Here is a 17858-nt window from a genome sequence, read left to right as displayed (position 1 = left end):
GTGTGCACCTATGTCTGTGTGTCTGTTTTTGTCTTTATCTGTGTGTATGCCTGTGTGTCTGTGTGTATTTGTCTGTATGAGCCTGTGTGTGTCTGTGTGCACCTGTGTGTGTCTGTGTATATGTCCGTGTGTATTTGTTTTTCTGTATCTGTGTGGGTACCTGTGTGTGTGTCTGTCTGTATATGTCTGTGTGTATGGGTATGTCTGTGTGTGTCTGTGTGTCTGTGTGTACTTATGTGTCTGTCTGTTGGTATATCTGTCTGTGTGTCTACATATTTGCATCTGTGTGTGCCCACATGTCTGTCTGTCTGTCTGTATATGTCTGTGTATGGGTGTGTCTATGTGCACCTGTGTGTCTGTCTGTGCATGTGTCTGTGTGTGTGTGTCCACGTGTTTGTCTGTATCTGTATGTGTGCCTCTGTGTGTGTCTATCTGTATATGTCTGTGTATGAGTGTGTCTGTGTGCGCCTGTGTGCGTGCATGTGTGTGTGTGTGTTTGCAGGAGAGGCCCCATATGCACCCTCACCCTCATCAAAGATTTAGTTTTCTTAAAAAAAAAAAATTTAGTTTCCTTGGCTTGAACTCCACATCAAGGAAGTTCCGAGTTCCTCCAGTGAATCTGTTGCTCTTCCTGCCACATCAAAATTTTATGAAGCATAAAACGTTGCTGGCATAAAATGTGAGCCATGCTCTAGATGATCGCTACCACACACTAGGGCACCAACAGTCTCTCAGGTACCCAAGAACAGAAAGGAAGCAAGATTCACAGGCTTCCTGAATGACAAAAAAAAAAAAAAAAAAAAAAAAGCTGGGAAAAATAGAAGAGAGTGTCAAGAAACAAACCAGCCGAAGAGACAAACCCACCAGTGAGGGAGTCAAGCCTCGACTGAACACCAGTTTATCAGAATGTCTATCGGGGGGAATGGCAGTGAACTGGAAACCTTTCACTTATACGCTAGGAAACTTCAAACACGGTGCCTTGGGTTGGCGTGACAGCATAGCAGGCAGGGTGTCTGCCTTGTGTGCTGTCAACCCAAGTTCAATCCCCGGCATCCCATATGGTGCCCCTGAGCAACGTCAGGAGTAATTCCGGAGTGCAGGACCAAGAGTAACCCCTTAGTATCACTAGGTGTGGACCCCCAAACACAGCCAAACAAAACAAACCCAAAAGATGAAAAATGGGGCCACTCAGTCATGCCCACACCCCAAAGCTGCCAGCCAGGTAAGCTACTCCAGCCTGGCTGTCCCAATAAAAATAGTGAATGCCTCTTAGTTCCTGTATCGCAAACCAGAATGCACAAAAGGAAAAGGAAAGAGAGAGGAAGAAGGAAAGTGCCTGCCAGAGAGGCAGGCTCTGTGTGTGTGTGTGTGTGTGTGTGTGTGTGTGTGTGTGTGTGTGTCGGGGGAAGTGGGGGAATGGTCGGAGGGAAATGGGGAGCACTGGTGGAGGGATGGGTGCTGGGTCACTGTATGACTGAAACCCCATCAGGAAAGCTTTGTAAGGGTCTATCTCACGGATATTCAATAAAAATATTAAAAAAAAAAAAAAAGTCATGTGGAGTTCATGCCACTTCAGTGAGCTTAATCAGTGGCTGAATAAATAATAGTACTCCAACGTTGAAAGAAAAAAAGACAATATTAAAAAAAAACACAAAAAACCAGTGCTACTGTATATCAATTCTCATTTTTATAAAATCTATCTGAGGGGCTAGAGCAATAGCACAGCAGGTAGGGCGTTTGCCTTGCACACGGCCAACCTGGGTTCGATTCCCAGCATCCCATATGATCCCCCAAGCACTGCCAGGAGTGATCTCTGAGTGCAAAGTCAGGAGTAGCCCCTGAGCGTTGCCAGGTGTGACCCAAAAAGCAAAAAATAAATAAATAAATAACCCCCCCCCACACACACACACACAAACCAGTGCCACTGTATATCAATTCTCATTTTTAAAAAAATTTATCTGCGGGGCTGGAGCAATAGCAGAGCGGGTAGGGCGTTTGCCTTGCATGCGGCCGACCCGGGTTCAATTCCCAGCATCCCATATGGTTCCCTGAGCACTACCAGGAGTAATTCCTGAGTGCAGAACCAGGAGTGACCCCTGTGCATTGCTGGGTGTGACCCAAAAAGAAAAAAAAAATCTATCTGAATATTTTCTTGAAACACGTCAGAGCAGATGTGTGGATGCCAGGAGGAAGCGTTGGGCGCCAGGATGGCAGGGAATGAGCCAGTTGCTGAGTCTCAGCTTGCAAACTGAGCTGGGTGCACAGACATGAGGCGGGACTCTCCCTCAGCCCGGCTCTCAGAGGCCCAGGCGCAGGACGCCCACTGCTCTCCACAGACACGAGGGCCCCGCGAAGGAAGCCTGACAAACCCGGCCAGAACAACTCAGTGAGGCTCTCTGGGCGTCGGAAGTGAAAAGTAATGCTAGTCCTGGTGGCTGGCACCCAGGAAGTAAAAGGTGACATGGAGCCACCTTCTCGGGCTCGCACGCCTCACCCCGCCACTGCGTGCAGCACGGCCTGTCTCAGCGTGAGAAGCAGAACCGAGACGTACTTTCAGATTCCCAAAAGGCTCGTGTCTGACACACGGCTTGATGGGGAATGTGTGGGTAGATCATCCAGATGACATCCTGGGGTGTTACTGCAGAGGGAATTCTGCAGAAAGCAAAACCTGAGGGCACCTTGATCCCCTCAGCCCAGATTGGGTCTTTGTTCTTCAGTGCTACGCAGGTCTCACTGCAACATCCTGTGTTACATCCTTGACAGAACGCCCAGAAGGCCACGGAGGTGGCTCAGTGGTCGGGCTTCAAGCTTCACACATCTGAGGCCCCGGGTTCGATTCCCAAAATCCAAAGTAAAAACTTCCAAGGCTGTGCTAGTGCTTCTCCCAGTTTTGAAACAGAAACCAGGAGTGTTTTTTTTTTTTCCTTTCCTGGGAACCTAACCCACTTACGGGTTTAGCAGCTGAATATATCTGGGATGTGCTCCTCAGATCCTGAGGTGTCGGGAATGACAGGGGCCGTCGGGGTAGTACTTGGGGATCCAGAGATGCACCCAGTGACTTTTGGCTCTCAGGGGAGCCCGGTGGTGCCATGGGTGGAAGCAGGGTGACCTGCAGGCCAGGCAAGTGCCTTAAGTCCCTAACATTCTCTCTCTGGCCCCCAGTGAGCTCGTTCTCGCTCTCTCGCGCTCTCTCTCTCTCTCTCTCTCTCTCTCTCTCTCTGCCCTCACACTCCCCCCAGGACATTTCTCTTGCATGCAGCCAACCTAGATTCAATCCCTGGCATTCCCTACACCCCCTGATGTCCTCCCAGGAGTGATCCCTAAGCACCGTTGGACGTGGGCCCCACCCCCAAGCAAAAAGAGAAACCAGAAAGGGTAAAAAAGAGAAAAACATCAACTTGGAGAGCCCAAAAATAAACATCATCAAACAGGTCTGCCTTCTTTTTTTCTTTCCTTTCCCTACGTAGGGCTTCTCAGAGCCTTTACTAAGCTCAGTTGACTCCCGAGGCAGACTGGCAAATGACACTCCAGAAGCTTACTGAGCCCAGCGTCTCTCCTCCTGGTCAGCCTGTGCCCTGCAACCACTCTGAGAAGCCCCCGCTTGGAAATTCCACCTGCCCGGAAGCCCCGGACCCGTGCGTGTGACAGACTCAGACATGCAAGGAACAGAATGGGCGCTCGGAACTCATCAGAGATCAAATGTGTCTCCAGCCCGCCGCCAGGCGCCCAGGGCTGGGATGGGAAAGACTGTCATGGACAAGACCCCAGTGGCTGATCTCACCTTCTGGGCAGCGTACCCCGTCCCATCCGTGGTGGTCACGCGCACCTCCTCTCCAGAATAATCGACACTCTGCACCTGCTCAAGACAAACTGCTGTGAGATGCGCACAGGGGTCCCGTCCCATCTCCTAGCAGGGGGGCTTCCCACCTGCTGGGCGACAGGAGACTATTTCCTGCACGCCGAGATCTAAACGACAGGGCCAGAGGCCTCAGGAACGACTGAGGCTCTGCTGATGTGTCCACACCATGTCAGAATATGGGAAATGTGGGGCCGGAGAGCTAGGACAGCAAGGAGGGTACCAGGCACAGGGCAGGCCCAGGCTGGAGCCCCTGCACCCAATATGCTCTCCTGAGCACTCCCGGGGGCAATTCCTGAGTGCCGAGTCAGTAGTAAGCCCTGAGCAGCACCAGGTGCAACCCCAAAGCAAAACAAGGATATGGTGACTGTTTAGAGCTAGTCAACAGCCATGTACACGCCCACAAATATGTATTTAGTGGCAGGTGGAGAGCAATTTGCATATATTATATGTGCATAATTACCTCGAGAGGTATAATATCTTCACAGGGACACAGATTCAAAGGAAAAAATGAAAAGTGAAAACTGCGCTGGGTCTGGGAAATGGTGTACCATATGAACTCTGTGTGTGTGTGTATCAAGGAGACTTGGAGCATCTACTGTGCATGTGTGTCTCTTTGTGTCTGTGTGTCTGTGTGTGTGTTGGGGAGATGCTGAGCGATCTACGTGTGTGTGTGTGTGTGTGTGTGTGTGTGTGTGTGTGTGTGTGTTTGGGGGAAGAGGAGAGGGGTGGGTTGCACGTCTGGGCATGGGCTTTACCACTGGGTCACATCACCAGCCCTGAATGTTTTTATTATTAATGAAAACGATCTCAGCCCCGATTTTTTCCCAAGCAGCAGCACCTACCCCACTGCCATGACAGACAACATCTGGCCCCCGGGGCCACAGAAGTTCTCGGTCACTGTGGTCAAAGCAATTCCCTGCCTCGTGCATAATCCTCCTCCTGTACACAGGCTCACACCTCCCCCTCACGGCTGTCCACACTCACTGGAGACCGGAGACGAATGTCCAGGCCTTCGGCCAGCTTTGCCATGATGACGGAGTAGCCGGGGGTGAGGAGAGTGTGGTCCCCGGCAAACTGAGCGAAGAACTCATTGTGGTCCCAGGAGCGGGCAGATACCTAGGAGGCAGGGGAAGAGACAGGCAACACGGAGGGGTTGTGAGAGCTTGGGACCAGCACCGGTCAGTGTGAAAGGCCACCCCGGGAGGAGGGCAGAGGTCGGGAAAACATGAGGGGGTGGGAGGAGACTGACACTTCCTCTCCCTGGGAGTTATACCATGGGAAGGAGACCTCTCTGTAACACGCGTCAAGACAGTTTCGGAACAGCAGGGGCCTGGCCCTTGGGCCTGGCAGAACAGAGTTCAGTTTACTCTCCACTCCATTTGAGCGAGTCCGGAAAGAAACATGCCACCTCTTGGGCGTGAAGCCCCATGACGGTGGGCACACAGCACGGCTTTGGGAAGCTTATCGAGATGGTACCCAGATTACCAGGAGGCCTCGGGAAGGGAAGGGAGAGACCCGAGAAGGGGCAGTCAGCTCAGGAGGCTTCAGAATGCTGTCTGCAAAACAGAGAATGTCTGAGCACCATGGTCGCCGCTGGGCCCTAATTAGGCAACTCTGAGCTTATTTCACAGCAGGGCCGGGGAGATGGACATGAGGCTGGAGCCCATGTGTCATATGCAGGGCCTGAGTTCCATCCCGCACACCACATACTTCCCTGAGCACTGTGCCCGGAGTAGCCCCCAAGCACTGCCAGGTATGGGCCCCAAACTAAAAATGACAAATTTAGCAAGATGAAGAGACCCACACTGCAAGGATGCTTGTTTCTGGGGTGCGGTAAGCTCTGTATCCAGGGACACCCTTGGAGAAGGGGGTCAGGGTGGGAAGGCCGGGGGCCCGAGGCCCCCTGCTCAGCCCCACAATCGGCCAGCAGTCAGGTACACACTGTCAGCTTCCTTACCAGCCTTGTTTTAAGGAGGTTTCCTCTGGCTTTGAAGAGCGAAAATTCAAAACCACTGTGCAGTTCCTCTGCTCTGAAGCTGTGCTTCCGTTCTGAACTTTTAAGCGGCCAAAACCAGAGTCGTCCGTTTATTCAAAACCACCCGAGTTCAAGATTTAGACCTGCCGTGATTCCTCACTGATGGGTCCAGGGAAGCCTCACACACACATATACACACACATGCATGCATGCAAACGCAAACATACACACGCGTGCACAGTCAGGGCCCTAGTACACACACACACACACACACACACACACACACTCAAGTGCCCATGTACACAATGCATGCTGTCAGGGGCCCCACATGTACATGTATCCACATGCACACACACATGTACACATGCTCACAGATGAGCACTAGTGGGGCTCACTGACAAATACATATACACACATGTACACATGCTCACACACACACTCACTGTCAGGGCCCATGAACTTACAAACGTGCACTCGCACATACACATGCATGTACACACACACACACACACACACACACATACACACACACACACTCACTCGTGCGCATGCTCTGTCAGGGCCCAGGGCCCGGCGCACACACCTGGTGCAGGTCACTGCCACACGCGTACTCCAGGTTGCTGAGGTGGAACTGCAGCACCTGCTCCTCCAGCTCGCTGAACTGGATGCCCGACTCCTTCATGAAGGCCTTGTAGATCTCCTCGATCTTCTCTGGAGCCGAAAACAAAGCAGGGGCAGCGTGAACACTCGTCTCGCTTTGCAAACCCCAAACGTCCAAAGTCCTTTCCCACATAAACTCGGGGTGAGGGCTGGCGAGGGAGAGAGAGGGAGAGAGGGAAAGGACACCACGCCAAGACTGGTTCCACTCGGGACCCCAAGAGCTTTCCCTGGGCTGGAGCAATAGTCCAGCAGGAAGGGCGTTTGCCTTGAACTCTACTGACCTAGGTTCGATCCCCAGCATCCCTTATGGACCCCCGAGCACCGCCAGGAGTGATTCCTGAGTGCAGAGCCAGAAGAGCCTGAGTATCACTGAGTGTGGCCCAAAAAGCAAGGTAAAGGTAAAGGTAAAGGCCCTCCCGTTGATCGTCGATTTGCTCGAGCGGGCCCAGTAACGTCTCCATTGGAGACTTTGTTGTTACTGTGTCTGGCATATCGAATACTCTCGGTAGCTTGCCGGGCTCTCCGAGAAAAAAAAAAAAACTTCTCCAAAGTGGAAAGCGAGGAGCGGTGGATGCGTTCCCCCCGCCCCACCAGGTCTCCTCAGAGCTTAGCTGGGAGCTGCTTCTCTGGTTCTAAATACACAAAGGACATCCCTGCACCCATAGCTACGCGAGCACATGCATACATACATACACACACACACACACACACACACACACACGTTTTGGTGTCACTGCCATCACCAACATGCCATATCCCAACATCTCACCTCACCGAAGAGCCCCCACCTGCACCCCCAACCAACACTGGCCACATCTTCCCGATGCCAGAACATTCCCTTAGGAACTCCTGCCATGCTAGCCCTGGCCCCACCCCTCAGGACGGGGGTGACGAGGCACTCCGCACGGACCAGGCGGCGTGTCCGAGCCACAAGCCACACTGGAGGGTACTGCGCTGTGCCCGCCTACAGGCTCTGCACACCGCTGCTCAGTCTCTCCCTGGCAGAGCCCGAAACTTGGGCACCGGCTCCACCCTCGGCACCCCCAGGGGCCTGGTTGCCCCCCAACCTGCCCACTGCTGGCCCCTCTCCACGTGACCGCCCAGCACTCATCCAACACAGCCCGTATCCTGCCCGAGATGCCTTTGCTCCCAGCTCTGAGCTGAAGGTGCTGGGGATGCTCCCTGGCCCTGATGGACTCTCCACTGACTGCTTTGCCCCTTACCGGAGCTCCGGCCTCTCACACTCGTGTCTGGTGCCTCAAACTCTAACGCGGGGGGTACTAAGGAACCCAGACAGTTCTCTGCCCCTTCTCGGAGCAAGACCACCCCTGCCCCTGCCTGCCTCCTCCGGGCTATTCCCGGGCCCTCAGACAGAACCAAGGTCGCAGATAAAACGAAGGATGAAGAGATCGAGAGAAACCTTAACGTGGTTTTTATACTACTATTATAAATAGTTATGCATAAATAGGCGTGTATATTACACTACTGTGATTCAAAAATTATTTTTAAAAAATAATGAGAAGTTAAAATTATATTTCAGACTTTTGGTACATACACTGAAATGAGCACAGCTTCCTGGTATATCAATTATTCATTCTTCTTTTTCCCTAAGAGCTAAGTGGCCCCTTGGATAGCTGGGAGAATAATAGCTCTCTCAGAGATGTGCTGTTACCGAAACTGCACAGATCATGTGAATGAGATGAAACTGCTATACTGTAAGGGTAAGGAAACTATATTGGCTACTACTGTAAAAAAAAAAAAGAAAGAAAAGAAAAAAAAAAGAAAACCAAAAACTGTTCAACAAACTAAGCAGAAATCAATGTCAGCACACTAAAATAAGATTGAGTAGGGGCTAGAGTGATAGTACGGTAGGGAAGGAAGGCATTTGCCGAAGTGGGTTTGATCCCCAGTACCCCACAGGGTCCCCCCGGTGCCTGCCAGGAGTGATCCCTCAGTGCTGAGCCAACAAGCAAGCCCCGAGCATCACTGGGCGCGACCCCGAAACAAAACAAACTAAGAAAATCAACCGACTGGCACATACACAAAACCTATAGGTTCTGAGGATCACCTGCAAGTCAACTGCAGAATAACCCCAGGTGCAGAAAATCAATGACTTCCTGGTCTGGATACTAAACACTTTGATGAAATGGTTCCTGCTGGAACCCCAGTAAGTTCTTACTGCACTTGGCTGGGTTCCTGCAGGGCTGCCCAAGAACTGGTACCCACTGAACCACAGCACGGCTGGGCCCTGTTCAGGGAAACTGTCCTCCCACCGCAGGACACACAATGTCTGGAGTGACGCAGGGAAGCCACAAGGGAGGAAGGGGACAGACAGCGTCTGCTTCTGAGCAGTGCCCCTGGGACAAGGTGGGTGGGGGATGAGGAACCAAGGACCCTGGAGGAAACTCCCATGGTGAAGAAACTCCCTCGTGAAGTTCCAACCCAGGCGTTGAGAAACCAACACGCCACCAGAATGTCACGTGAGAAAACTGGAGATTCAATTTAAGAATCAAGACTGGGATTGCAGTCATCCCATAAAGTCCCCTGAGCACCATTAGGAGTGATTCCTGAGCGCAGAGCCAGGAATAATCCGAGCATCATGAAGTGTGACCCAAAAACCAGGAAAAAAAAAAAAAAGAATCCAGACCAAGGGGGACCAAGGAGGGATTTTGGTGAAAGAACGAAGGCTTTTATGGGCCTGGGTTTAATCCTCAGCACCCCTCACACCTCTGCAAAGCTCTAACAACGAAAACCTCCACTGTCATCCGCGCGGAAGTGAGAACGGTATAACAGGAGGTCAAATTTTTTAAAGGGCTGGAGTTAAAATTGCCCATTTGTCCATTTGGTGGGGTGGGGGTGGGGGAGTGGGGGTTTAATAGCTTTACAAATCAATACCATATACTTTGGCACTAATCTAACTAACCCAAACTGTAATAAATTTTTTTAAAAAATAAAAAAACAACTGCCCATAAAGGGCTGGAGAAAGAGCACAAAGGGCTGAGAGCATCTTTGCATGTAGGACGCCTGCGTGTGATCCCTGGAGCACTGCTCGGTGCAAAGCCCCAAGTACAAAGCTAGGAGTCGCCCCTGAGCATCACTGGGTGTGGCCCCAAAACCGAAACCTGACCACAAATTATAAAAACCTAATGATTGTACATGAAAAAGAAAAAAAAAACTTTTTTTGTCTTTTTGGGTCATACCCAGCGGTGTTCAGGGGCTCCTCCTGGCTCTGCACTCAGGAATTAATTAGTCCTGGCAGTGCTCCAGGGACCATAGGGGATGCCGGGGATTGAACCCAGGTTAGCCACGTGCAAGGCAGACACCCTACCTGCTGTACCATCACTCCAGCCCTGCATAAAAATTCTTAAAATTATAATATACGTATTTCCAACAAATAAAAGGCCCTCCCGTTGATCGTCGATTTGCTCGAGCGGGCCCAGTAACGTCTCCCTTGGAGACTTTGTTGTTACTGTGTCTGGCATATCGAATACTCTCGGTAGCTTGCTGGGCTCTCCGAGAGGGGCGGAGGAATCGAACTCGGGTCGGCCATGTTGGCCGCTTGTAAGGCGAACGCCCTACCCGCTGTGCTATGGCTCCAGCGGTGAGAAAAAGACTTAAAAAAAATAAAAAGACTTAACCTCCTGCCAAGCTCAAAACAGAAGTGAAATACCTTATTGACAAAGACGTTTCGTGATGAATATTTTTTCACATATGGCTAATCATGCAGTTCCTGAAAAGTAGGCTCCTCGGGGAGTTCGAAAGCTACACACTGCAGCAATTTTTTCTGCGTGCAAGGCAAAAATGCCCTGCCCGCTGGACTATCGCTCAGGCCCCTGGAGCAATTTCTTCTAAAAACACCAGATAATGTGCCAAATGAAATCACACACGTGAGGCTAGCAAGTCCCGAGGAAGATCTGTTCCCTCCGCAGAACTTTCTCGGGAGTTCCACATGTCACTGGGTCAGCTCGAAAGAAAGCGCTGTGCGGACCCTCGGGCTTGACACGCTTCCACTGCAGGGAGACTCACGGAACGATCAGACACCCTCTCCCCATACCTCCTAAGGGCACATCTTGCAGCTGAGTCTTATCCTTCCTCCACTCAGAGACAACATCCAAGAGGGCATTAAAATGAAAATCCATGCGCTTGTCAATAGTGGGGTCAGTAATTCTTCCACCTTCCTGAATTAAGTCACATCTCTCTCCGAATTTATGCATGCTGATGCCAAGCTTCAAAAATAATAAGAATAAGATGGTGAAAATTTTTTTTTTTGACCTCCCTGGGAAAACAAACACAAGATCCCAACAGATATCCGGATGCAGCTCTCGTGGAGGAAAATGGTCAGGTACCACTCCAAAACACAGCTGGGCGGCAGGGTGGCAAGCGGGCGGCATGAAACTTGAGGGTCTCGAGGGAGGAGCTGAGGGGCTGACAGCTACAGCCTTTCAGATGGGGGGAGGGGCAGTGAGGGGGCTGGCTGTGTGCTGCCTCTTGGGACCCCTGCGACTATGCACGGCCATGAGCAGCCAAGCCTGTCAGCACTGGGGACAGGACTGAACTGCCAGTGGGGGGCCATCTGATGAAAAAAGGAGTTCACTCTCAGAACAACGTAGAGACACAGCCCGGGGGAATTATTTGGGAACTTCTAGTAAAAATCCCCCGCTGCTGATCTGACAGTCGAAAGTTCTGGCCACCCGGTATTATTTATTTGCTCCAGCTGAAAACCCGAAACTTATTTGCTCAATCTGAAAATCCGAAACATTTTAAACAGCTGGGAACGGACCAGGTGGGCCAAATATAACACACAAAGAGAATTAAAGACCTAGAAAAAGTAAAACAAATAAACATCAGGAGCTGGGGTATAGTACACTGGGTGGGTAGGGCACTGACCTTGCACACAGACAACCCAGTTTGATTGCTGACATCCCATATGGTACCAAGCCCTGCCAGGAAGTAACTCCTGAGTGCAGAGACAAGCGTAAAAACTGAGCATCACTGGGTGTGATCCCAAAACCCAAAAAATTAAAAACTAAAAAATAGCCAAACACAACCAAACATCTTAAAAGTTTCACCATCTCAGACAGGAAGATGTGTGCCAGGATTCGCTTTTCGGTGGGGATATGAGCCGGAAACTCCGTGGGCACCGTTACATCACCTACATGCACGTTAAGACCATACACACGCCATCAGAGACCTTATCCCTTCCCTGCTAAAGAAACCCACTTGTTCACACATCAGCGCGATGGGGTTGTTCACGCAGCCGTTGACAATTTGTGCGCCTCGTCCCACGGTGACGCCTTGGAAGGACAGATCATCCCACACTCGGCCCCCAATTCGGTCTTTGGCTTCCAGGACTGTCACCTAAAAGGACAAACAGAGTGATAGTACAGCAGACAGAGCGTTTGCCTTGCACGCAACTGACTGGGTTCGATTCCTAGCATCCCATATGGTCAGGGGTGAGCACCGCCAGGAGTAATTCCTGAGTGCAGAGCCAGGAGTAACCCCTGAGCATCGCTGGGTGTGACCCAAAAATAAAAAATAAAAAAAAATAAAAGGGCAAGCAGAGGAGCTAGAGAGGGTGGAACGGTACGAGTGCAGAGACACTGCCGTAAGGTCTCCTCTGTGGCTGACTGCAGATGACAGAGAAACAACTTTAAAAAAAAAAATCTGAGGCTGAAGCCATAGTACAGCAGGTACAGTGCACACCTTGCAGGTAGCTGACCCAGGTTTGGTCCCTGGCACCCCATATGGTACCCTGAGTCCCATCAAAGAGTGCAGAGCCGGTTGTAAGCCCTGAGTACCGCTGGGTGTGACTTCCAAGCAAAACAATAAATAAATAAGAAAGAAAAAGAAAGACAGCTCCTTCGCAGTTTAGTAACCATCCCTGAAAAAATAATGTGTGGGTCTGCGGACTAAAAAACAAACAAGAGGTTTGGGGCTGGAGCGACAGAACAGCAGGGAAGGTGTTTGCCTGGCACGCGGCCATCCCAATTGGATGCCAGGCATCCCATGTAGTCCCGTGAGCACCGCCAGGAATGATTCCTGAGTGCAGTGCTAAGAGTAAGCCCTGAACATCACTGGGTGTGACCCAATCCCCACCCGCCGCCAAAAAATCACGGTCACGGTCGCGGTCCTCCCGTTGTTCATCGATTTGCTCAAGCGGGCCCAGTAACATTGTGAGACTTGTTACTGTGTTTGGGATATCGAATACGTCACGGGGAGCTTGCAGATTCCTCCACCCCTCTCGGAGAGCCCAGCAAGCTACCAAGAGTACCTCGCCCACACGGCAAAGCCTGGCCGCCAAAAAATAAATAAATAAATAATAATAATAAAGGGCTGGAGCAATAGCACAGCGGTAGGGCGTTTGCCTTGCACGCAGCCAACATGGCCGACCCGAGTTCGATTCCTCCGCCCCTCTCGGAGAGCCCGGCAAGCTACCGAGAGTATCTCGCCTGCAAGGCAGAACCTGGCAAGCTTCCCGTGATGTATTCGATATGCCAAACACAGTAACAACAAAGTCTCCAATGGAGACGTTACTGGGCCCGCTCGAGCAAATCGATTAATAATAATAATAATAATAATAATAATAATAATAAACCAACCAAAAAACTAACAAGAAGGGCCGGAGAGAATAGTGAGAATGGCACTTGCCTTGCATCTAACTGGCCCACGACAGTACCCCATATGGTCTTCTGAGCCCTGCCAGGAGTGATCCCTGAGTACAGAGCCAGGAGCAAGGCCTGAGAAATAGTAGGTATGACCAAAAAGCAAACAAGAGAAGCTCCAAGAACTGGAGCTCATGGTGGTGCCCTGAGCACTGCTGGAGCAGCCCTGGGCCTCCTGCCTGGACATCCCCCAGGCCCAGCGGATGTCCACAGAGACAAACACCACCATGAGCAGGGCCCCAGAGGCTCGCGGTGAAATAAATGAGCAATGAAATCAGCTAATGGCTTAATGACTATGAGAGAACGTTTCCAACTGCAAATACACTTCTCTAACTGCAACTCGGATTTCTGTTGCATCAGCAATTTAACGTAGCCTGAGAGTGAAGTCCTCCCGTCCAACAAAGACGATGCTATCGCCCGGGGTAGCCACTTGAGCACTTTTCTCACTCCTGAAAGTCTTCCGGCAAAGCCAATACTATGCCAGGGAACGGGACACTCGTAACCAGAAAGAGAAGAGTGACGAGCTTAATCAGATGCAAGGAAAGTTTGGTGTAAATTCCTAATTTCCTGCCAAACGAGCTTTTAGAGGGGAGAAATTGGTGAGACTTAGCAAGTCACTGGAGTGATTTTAGTCACCCTAAAGTCACTTAGAAAGGCACTGGTTCATATTGGTAACTCTGTGATGGGAATTAGGGCTGGGGGAATTACAGATTCTGCAATCAGAAGAGTAGTGAGGTTTTTTGGTTTTTTTTTTTTTTTTTTTTTTTTGCTTTTTGGGTCACATCTGACGATGCTCAGGGGTTACTCCTGGCTCTGCATTCAGGAATTACTCCTGGCGGTGTTCAGGGGACCATATGGGATGCTGGGAATAGAAACCAGGTCAGCCATGTGCAAGGCAAATGCCCTCCCAGCTATACTATGGCTCTAGCCCCAGAAGAGTGGTGATTTTGCCTAATTCTCTATACGCTTTTTGACTTGCACATTGGAGTACAAAATTATCTCTAAAATGGATTCTAAAATCAATGTTTTGTTTTTGTTTTTGTTTTCTCACTTTGGGGCCACACCTGGCAGTCCTCTGGGCATACTCATGGCTCGATGCTCAGGGGACCATAGCAGGTGCTAGGGACTAAATCAGGGCTGGCCACTACAAGGCAAGCATCTTAACCCCTGCACTTGGAGAATCTCTTTTCCGTGTGTTTTTGTGCCACACCCATCAATGCTCAATGCTCAGGGGTTACTCCTGGCTCTGCACTCAGGAACTACTCCTGATGGCACTCAGGGGAGCACATGGGGACCAAATGGGATGCTGGGGATTGAACCCAGGTCGGATGGACAGGTGCAAGTGTGCCTTGCCCGCTGTACTATCTTTCCAGCCTGAGAATCTCTTTTCGACTCTTGCATTAGAATCTAAAATTCTTGAGGACTAGAGAGATAGTACAATGGGTAGGGCGCTTACCTTGTACGCAGCCAACCTGAGTTGAATCTCTAACACCCCATATGTTCCCCTAAGCTCTACCGGAAGTGATTCCCAAGAGCATAGCCAGGAGTCAGCCCTGGGGATAATCAGATGTGTTTCCAGAACCAAAAAAAAAAAAAAAAAACCAAACAAATCTAAAATTCTCTCTAATGTGGGGGGGGGGGGGGCATGTTCATTTTCCTCTGCTTTTTAAAATTTAAGCAATTTCAGGGGACTGAGGAAGACAGCAGGTAGGGCTCTTCCTTTGCATGCAATGAACACAGGTTCGATTGCCCAGCACCCACATGGTTCCCCTGAGCCCCAGCAAGAGTGATCCCTGAGCACAGAGCCGGGAGTAAGTCTTGGGCACTGCCGGATGTGGCCCATAGAACAAAACTAAAATACCCCCAAAGCGAAAAATAAAATTTTCAATCTGTTCTCATACCGGAAAGATAAATTCTTTGTTTTTTTTTTTTCCTTTGGGCTGTACTTGGCAGGGCTGGGGGTGAGTGCCACACCCCTGCTTGAGCAATCTGTTGGGGGGGCAGGGCTGGAGCTCGTCGAGCTGCTCTCCCCAATCCAGCTCAGAGGTTGATCTTCTAAGTACTCGAAATGCGCCTCAATGGAGCTTAACCATCTATTTCTGCCTCTCCGTGTTTCAAAGTGGCTTACCTTTATCCCAAAGTTATGCAGTTGCCTGGCAGCTGCTAATCCTGCTGGGCCGGCCCCGACGATGATAACTGATTTCTTTAAGAGAGAGAGAGAGAGAGAGAGAGAGAGAGAGAGAGAGACACAAAGGTCCCATTGTATCAATGAAAGCAACGGACTATGTACTATTTCTGGTGTGTCCTGGAAGTGCTAAGTGCCAAGTTAACATTCATTCATCAGGGTTTTTTGGATATCCATAGAAATTATTTTTGTACAAAGGACCTCCTTTTAAGTCTGGGGGGGAAAGGTGCCTGAGGGCTCCCGGCCCTCCATCCTCTCCCCAAATCTGGCTTCGCAACATGATCTTGAGCCAGATAAGATATTTAATTACGATCTTATTTAATTACAGTAGAAATTGACGGCAGATAAGCTAGATCTTTATCACAGATATTTAATCACACTTATTAAATTACATTTCTAGCTTTCAGTTTGTACTTACATTTATATAAGATATTTATAAAAATTACACTTTTAAAATTACACTTATAAAATTACACTTTCACTTTTAGTTTGTAGTTATACGATATTTACGGTATTGTTATTTAATCACGCTTATTAAATTACACTTTTAGCTTTTAGTTTGTAGATATAGACTTACATTCATATAAGATATTTATAAAAACGATAGCACAGTGGTAGGGCGTTTGCCTTGCACGTAGCCAACATGGCCGACCCGAGTTCGATTCCTCCGCCCCTCTCGGAGAGCCCGGCAAGCTACCGAGAGTATCTCGCCTGCACGGCAGAGCCTGGCAAGCTCCCCGTGACGTATTCGATATGCCAGACACAGTAACAACAAAGTCTCCAATGGAGATGTCACTGGGCCCGCTCGAGCAAATCGACGATCAACGGGAGGGCCTTTACCTTTACCTTTACACTTTTAAAATTACACTTACAAAATTACACTTTGCACTTTTAGTTTGTAGTTATAAGATATTTATGGTATTATCTTGCGCTAATGCAATGCCTACTCGTGTTACTAACAGCCATAGCCAGGCACTCTCGCTAGAGCCCCCGTTCACCTACGTTGTGGTAATCTTTAGGCAGCAGGGACTGGTCCGGGCCCACGGTGAGCACCCCGGTGTTGATGAGCCCCTTCCTGGTCATAAAATAGAGAATCCGCTCTACTTCCTGCACGCATCGGATGCGTACCAGCCCGCGGACGATGATGTGGGGGGTGCACTTCTGCGGGGTCAGAGCTTCCTGCGTCCAAAAAGAGAACTGAACCGTTAGAACAAACCACACACGGTTGGCAGAGGGACGCAATCACGTGACAAGGTCAACGCCTTGCCCAGGCACGCCAAGAATCTGAGGACATGCGTTCAAACACAACACGTGGAGGTCAACGCCACCCGCCGTGTCTGGGCTATTTCTGCAGCAGCCCTGAAGTGGCAATGATCCAGGCGAGCAATGAAGGATGCACGGAGGAGAAAGTGGTGGCTCGGTACATGAAACATGCTCGTCTGTAACTGAAAGGACAGAGTCGGGGGAGGCTGAAGAGTCACATCAGTGGGCTGAGTGCAGGCTCTGTGTGCAGAAGTCCTGGGTTAGACCCCCGACATCCCACAGTCCCCTGAGAACTTCTGAGCTCAGGGTGTCGCTGGGTGTAGCCCAGACAGTCTGCATGTACCCGCCAACTCACGTAACTGAAAAAGAAACTAACAGCCCAGAAAAAAAAAATCCCCTGGATTAAAAAAAAAAAAATCTTGCCTATATTGCAAACCATAACACCCAAAAGGAGAGAGTAAGAGGGAATGTGTCTGCCACAGAGGCAGGGGGTGGGAAGGGGTGGGGGTGGCGGGAGGGACACTGGGAACATTGGTGATGGAGAATGGGCACTGGTGGAGGGATGGGTGCTCGATCATTGACTAAACGTAATCATGAAAATTTGTAAGTCTGTAACTATATCTCACGGTGATTCATTAAAAAAAGTAAAAGTAAAGGCCCTCCCGTTGATCGTCGATTTGCTCGAGCAGGCCCAGTAACGTCTCCATTGGAGACTTTGTTGTTACTGTGTCTGGCATATCGAATACTCTCGGTAGCTTGCCGGGCTCAAAATATATATATATATATATATATATATATATATATATATGTATATATATAGTCTTGGGGTCTTTTTGTTTGCATGTTACTGAGCCACCCCTGGTGATGCTCACAGTTGACTCCTGGCTCTCTTTGTGCTCAGGGGTCATCACTCCTGGTGGTGCTTAGGGGCCCACATGCAGTACCGGGGACTGAACTGGGGTTGACAGGAAGCAAGCAAAAGGCCTTAAGCCCTGGACTGTCTCTATCCCTTTTTTTGTGTGCAAGACATGCATTTCGGTTTGGGGGCCACACCCCACTGTGCTCAGGGCTTATCTCTAGGGCTGTGCTCGGGCATTACTCCTGGTGGGGCTCAGGGTAACAGCACAGCGTTCTGGGGACTGAACCCGGGTCAGCTGAGTGCAAGGCAAACGCCCTGCCCCATATACTGCCGTTCCGGCCCGGGCTCTATTTGGAAGCTCATACTCCATCCCTTCACGGTGACGCTGAGGGGCC

At 50.1% G+C, this 17858-nt stretch overlaps 1 protein-coding gene across 1 annotated transcript in view; it reads right to left on the bottom strand.

The window, feature by feature from the left end:
- KDM1B (lysine demethylase 1B) overlaps positions 1-17858 on the bottom strand; it is a 49852-nt gene that overhangs the window by 10234 nt on the left and 21760 nt on the right. The window contains exons 10-16 of the mRNA XM_056132290.1: positions 16344-16520; positions 15285-15359; positions 11715-11852; positions 10549-10720; positions 6418-6545; positions 4844-4975; positions 3782-3856 (exon numbers count right to left, since the gene is read on the bottom strand). Of these exons, the coding sequence (XP_055988265.1) occupies positions 3782-3856; positions 4844-4975; positions 6418-6545; positions 10549-10720; positions 11715-11852; positions 15285-15359; positions 16344-16520 (897 nt within the window). The remainder of the gene's footprint in view (positions 1-3781; positions 3857-4843; positions 4976-6417; positions 6546-10548; positions 10721-11714; positions 11853-15284; positions 15360-16343; positions 16521-17858) is intronic.

This window comes from Sorex fumeus, unplaced genomic scaffold (assembly GCF_029834395.1).
Source record: "Sorex fumeus unplaced genomic scaffold, SorFum_2.1 ptg000094l, whole genome shotgun sequence".
NCBI classification, from domain to species: Eukaryota; Metazoa; Chordata; class Mammalia; order Eulipotyphla; family Soricidae; genus Sorex; species Sorex fumeus.
Note: the sequence above shows the minus strand (reverse complement) of the source record. Positions and strands in the feature narration are given on the sequence as shown.